Source organism: Podarcis filfolensis (assembly GCF_964270895.1).
Source record: "Podarcis filfolensis genome assembly, chromosome: 5".
In the NCBI taxonomy this organism is placed as follows: Eukaryota; Metazoa; Chordata; class Lepidosauria; order Squamata; family Lacertidae; genus Podarcis; species Podarcis filfolensis.
In genome coordinates this window covers 85667675-85673209 of record NC_139608.1, presented here as the reverse complement: position 1 = coordinate 85673209, position 5535 = coordinate 85667675, and the positions used below count along the sequence as shown (strand labels likewise).

The 5535-nt window shown below is 39.2% G+C and overlaps 1 protein-coding gene across 10 annotated transcripts in view; it reads right to left on the bottom strand.

Annotated features, from left to right (window-relative positions):
* Window positions 1-3189: 3189 nt before the first annotated feature.
* PPP3CB (protein phosphatase 3 catalytic subunit beta) overlaps window positions 3190-5535 on the bottom strand; it is a 37590-nt gene continuing 35244 nt past the window's right edge. For all 10 annotated transcript variants that reach the window (XR_014548631.1, XR_014548632.1, XM_083615770.1 and 7 more), the window contains one exon: window positions 3190-4752. Coding sequence is in view for 8 of the 10 variants with exons in the window: in XM_083615770.1 (XP_083471896.1) it covers window positions 4574-4752 (179 nt within the window). In the remaining 2 variants the exon portion in view is untranslated. The remainder of the gene's footprint in view (window positions 4753-5535) is intronic.

Below are 5535 nucleotides of genomic sequence, written 5' to 3'. Positions count from 1 at the left end.
CATGGCTGTCTTGCTGAAACCTTCAATAAATATGCAAAATAACAAAACAGTACTAGAAGCCATGCCAGAATTATCCCCGTTGGAACATTTTGCAAGACAATCACTCACACTACAAAGAGCTTATAACCCACCTACTCTCAGCAGTCAAGAACATCAACACTGGAGGGAGCTGTTAGGAGTGAACGTGGAGCACTGGTACCAAACTGTATGGGAAACAGCCTTACTAGAAAAGCTAACCAACAAACCAAAACTAGCACAGGGACAAATAAACAAGGATGCCTTCACCCCAGTGTGGTTCGCCTTTATTACACACACAGCCCAACAAGAACCCAGCGACAGCGTGCGAATTGACATGGCTAACTTGAGCCAACAACCCTTCATGCACAAACAAAACTTACTGTAGCAACTTACTGTAGCCCCCATGAACACGAATGAATGAATAGAAAGGGAACCTATGCATGTGACTCTGACACAAAAACCTTGCACATACACTGTAAAAATGCAAGTTTACTGCGCCCCACCTCTCTTCCCACAACCTTATACTGTATACTACATCGAATAGAACTGATCTGTTGAAAGGACTGTATGATGCAAAACAGAGATGTATGTACTTCTGTAACCCAAGAAAATCTTTAATAAAAACAATTTAAAAAAACAACTAAGAGCTGAAACCTGCAGCTCTTTGCACTGCAACACATTGTTGCAGTCTCATTTAGAAACCTGAAGTGCATAAGCCAGGGCTTTATCCTCCACCCTTCCAGTTTTCAAAGTATGCAAATACTAGCTACTGATAAAATGGAACAGCAATCCATTAAAAGGATTATGATTTAACTAGATCTTCAACCACTGTATGAAGTGACCAAAACCCTGTTCATATGGTAGTAATGTTACTCAAGAACCATTTCTCCAGAGTCTGATCCCATATTGCTACTGTGTGTTTGAGTGAGGCATCTAATTGGGCTGTCAAAGTCCCTGTTACTTGCTAGTCATAGAAACATTTTCACTATTCAAGCACAGTGGTGCCAGCAGGACAGACTTTGGGAGTCCTCTCGGTTATTCTGCCCCAAACAGAAAAGCTCTAGTTTAGCACATATTGAAGCGAAGTAATATATACCACCACTATCTAAAGAGGAAGGTCCCTGTATGTCCAAATTTAGAAATTTTATTACAAAACTTTTGACCTCTCCAGCACTCAGGTTTACACATCCTGATTATATGAGGAAAGTTCAGTGGCATGAGGTATTTCATTTCATTTCATTTCACTGTTCATTTGTATACCGCCTCTCTATATTACTATACACAAGGAGGCTTGCTAGCTGAAGAAACAACAAAACAGTGAAGATCACAAATGTACTAACAATGTGATTCAATACACAAAAGACTCATCTGTATAATATGTAGTAAGCGTTTCCTAATCTGAGCTGAAACAGACACTAGTGATTTAGTCTGGCAGACTGATGACACCTCAGGGTTGAAGCCTCAACCTACCTCCCAATTCCTATTCTCATACATTTTTAAGCTGAACTACTAGCGTACCCCTTCCATGCAGGGAGGGTGAAATCTGGACAGATCCATCAGACTTATACCACAGATAGTATTTCCCAGCAGTTGGAATGAGTTCTAAATTGAGAAGATGCTTAACAAGCATTTGGAAATAATTATGTCTGTGGTCAGGGCTGCATAAGGACGTGAAGATGCTAAAAGACAGTGGCAGGGCTGTCCCTTGTTAGTTTATATTGCTCTGGCATCCTCAAGAAATCAGGTCACAAACATTAAAAGGAACCAGTATTTTATGCCAAGAAAACAAAACTGCACTGTGTGCAGTTTTTTATCTTACTTCTGGGACAGCTGCTGTGCCTCAAGTAATGCACGTAAATAAGTCATTTGATGGACATCTCAAAGTATAAAATTAATATGGAATAAGTCTGTGGCCAAGTCACTCAGTCAACTCACAAATGCAGCTGAGTGGAACTGCATTTTCTTGCAGTTAAACATTTCAGATATTTAACCATTTAATCTCCCCAACCACAGACCCACCTCACAAGTTAAGAGACACTGCTGTTTCTCACCTCTTTAGTGAATGGCACAGCAGATTGGGAAAGGTGGAAGCTTCACATATAAACCTGTGGGAAAAGTGGGGAAAAGTCAGTATTGACCCACATTATGTACATGCATTCCGAGGACTCACCCACTTCATGTCTCCCCCACCCTTTATTGCGGAGCAGCGTTGCTGTTAAATTGGATATACTTGTTGCACGGCCTAATTGATGTAGGAGGCGATGACCCCCCCTTTCAATATACAGTGGAACCTCGGTTTTTGAGTGCATCAGAAGCTGAATGGCTTCTGGGGCATGTTTCTCGGTTTTCTCAATGGGATTTGCTGACCGCCCATTGAGCCTCGGTTGTCGAACAGTCTTCCAGAACGGATTACATTTGACAACCGAGGTTCCACTGTATTTCATACACATTTATGATTGTATACGTGAGACACTGGAAAGTGGACATTCTTTGCTGCTTTTGTATTGTACCTGCAGGCTTACCTTCCTTTCATTTATATTCCACTTTTCCACTAAGGTCCTCGGGGTGGCGGACATGATTCTCCCTCTCCCCATTTAACCTCACAACCACCTTGTGACATAGGTCATCGGAGGTCACCTGTGATAGGGATGGAGGAGGCTGGGAATGCTGGGCACAAATATGGCAGTTACTTTTCAATATTGTTTTTTTTTTTTAAAAAACAATAAAATTAAACTTTGGTATTTAACAAAAACACCCCACCCCAAATTACACACATCATTAATAAACAGAGCTGGTAACTCTACGTTGTCCATACATGCAAAACCATCACTGACTTTCAAATGAAATGTTCCTTTGCCCTTATAGTTAGCTGTACTTGAGATCTAATCACCATATAATAGTCTCATTAAGTACAGCACTGCTCTACATCCAAGTAACTATATGAGGAAGGATTGTAGGAATGAGCACACCAGCTCTGCCCCTGTCACCTTCCTCAAGTTGGAGCAAACGTTTGACATAGGGAGGCCTCCTTAACTCAGGGACTTCAAAGATTCTAAAATGTGCTTGGAACCTCCCCGTTCCAGATATTTGCCCCCAGGAGGTCAACTAGAATGGTTGGTTGTGTTGTGTTCCTCATTACGCAAACAAAAACAGAAGCAAACCAATCCGAGCTGAGGCCCATGCACAAACTTTATTGTGCGCTTCTTATTATAAAATACTTGAATGGTTTAAAACATGCATCAAATAGCCAACTTAGGGCCACACACAAGTTCCACTTTGTGGCAAACAAACTGCAGGTGAAATCCATTGCCGTAAGATTCCAACAGCTTCCCACAGAATAAGAAAGGTAGGTAACAAAATGTTGGGAGAATTTAACTACAGTTCATCATTCGTTAGATCAACACATGGTTTGATTTTATTTTAACCGAACAGTCCAGCTATCAAAAACATAACATGCATCTTGATTTTATATCTTCACTAACATCTTAATGTCCAGAGTAATTATGCATTGTATGGCCAAAAGTTCAAAACAAAAACAAAAACAACCAAACAGAATTAAAAGAACACACTTGCAGCCACTCAGCCCAACAATTATTAACTATTTAAGCAACTTTAATACAATAAACTAAAAATACCCATAACAGCTGTGCTGCATAACCTATAGGATGTTTTCTCCTGTATACCCTAGGTCTATATATTAAATATCTGCAAAATTAAAACATGCATACCGAAAATACAAAGCCAAGCTTTACAGATCTGATATGAATCAAATTTACTTGAAACGTAATGTACAAAGTACCTTAATTTTAAACTTTTTTTTTTTTTACTGTTAATAGTTCTTTTAACATTCAAGTGTGGGGAAAGTCTCAAAAAGTTGGGCAAAAAAGTTTCTAAATTAAAATATTTTTCAAAAGCTATGGTTCAAGTAATAAACATTTTTATATAGAAATCTTCTGATAAGTTTTAACTAAAAATAATATGTTGAACATTATACAGAATTAGCAACAGGAGTATACCCAAGACCAGAAATTTACATAATTACTAAGATTTTTGGCATTTCTTCCTCACTTATTTAAAACACAGACATGTCTGCAGCCTCAGATTTATATTTTAAGACCACTGTAAAACTATCATTTAAAGACAGTTCATAAGACCATTAAATAAATACGGATGCATTAGAACGTCCGATTTAAAAACAAAAGAAAACCACCTCACAAACCCACCACCTAGCTCTACAATCCCATTCTGTAAACATAAAAAGTGTTGACAATGATAAAAAAGTAACATGCTAAGTCTATAGTGATAACAGCAGAAGCTTGTCCCTGGATCTCTCTCCACAAAGTGAGTTCCAAATATGCACTGTTAAAATTCATGTTGTCACTTTTAGAAGAGTGGCTGTCATCTCCAAAGCATCATGGCTTCTCTTCAGTAAGATCAAGTTGTGATTTCGCTCCGGGTAAAGCGTGGGGACTGCATCTCCCTGGGATGTTTTGGCTACTGTCTTTTCAAGAAGCAGTCCTCAACGAATTATTACGTAAGTAAGCAGATGCGACGGTCACTGCGCATTGTCGTTGCCAGCGCCATTGTTTCCGTTGGCATTTGTTGCATTCACAGAATTAATGCCACCCTGAAGAAGAGCATCTTTCCTTGGCGGCATTCGCTCATTGATCCTATCCAGTCCTTTTGCCTCTTCAAAACTGCAGATTTTATGTTGTGGAGAGAATCCTCGTATTGCTTAACAAAATGCAAATTAGACATGTCAGTAAGGCGGAAAAGCTCGGCGTATTCTTAGTAACTTCTAAGAAATAATATCAAAAATGTAAAAAAGAAAAGGGGGGGAGACACCCACAAAACCAGTAAGTTAGATTAAATGTGATTTTATGTATTTACACTTCTCTTAGAAAAAGTGAGCAGAGGTGTACAGCCTCTCTGAGTTTTCTTCTTCACTATATCATACCAATTTTTGCTTAAGGCCGCTAGGCATTTCAAACATCACTTATGAGAACACAAGAACTAAAGTTGGCAGCAATGCAAGATATGACTGTGAATACCTAGGCTAAACATGTGAGAATAACCACAACAGCCTTGGAAGCCACCGTAAAATAAGGACAGTACCTAGACTTCAACAGATCACCTTACACATCAGGCAGGAGCCCATTTTATTTTGATCACTGATAATAAGACAATTTTTAAGTTTTGAAGAATAATGACATGTGCACACACTGCTATAGAAACTAGAGTTCTGTACAATGGTGCCAAGCATCTTACTCCATTTTCCACCACCAAGACAATCCCACCCTGCAAATGTAACTAATCATCAATAGTGATGTATAAATATGGTGTTTGAACCGTTAGGGAGCTTGCTGGCCCGGCAAGTTCCTCTGAAGATTTTTAAGGAGATGCTGAGCCACTAATAAGTATAGTCCAAGTCTTCAGACTTGGCACACATTTAAAAAGCAGCATATGCACCAGCGTTACAGATTAGTCTGCAAACGTGATTAGACCACAGATTTGCTT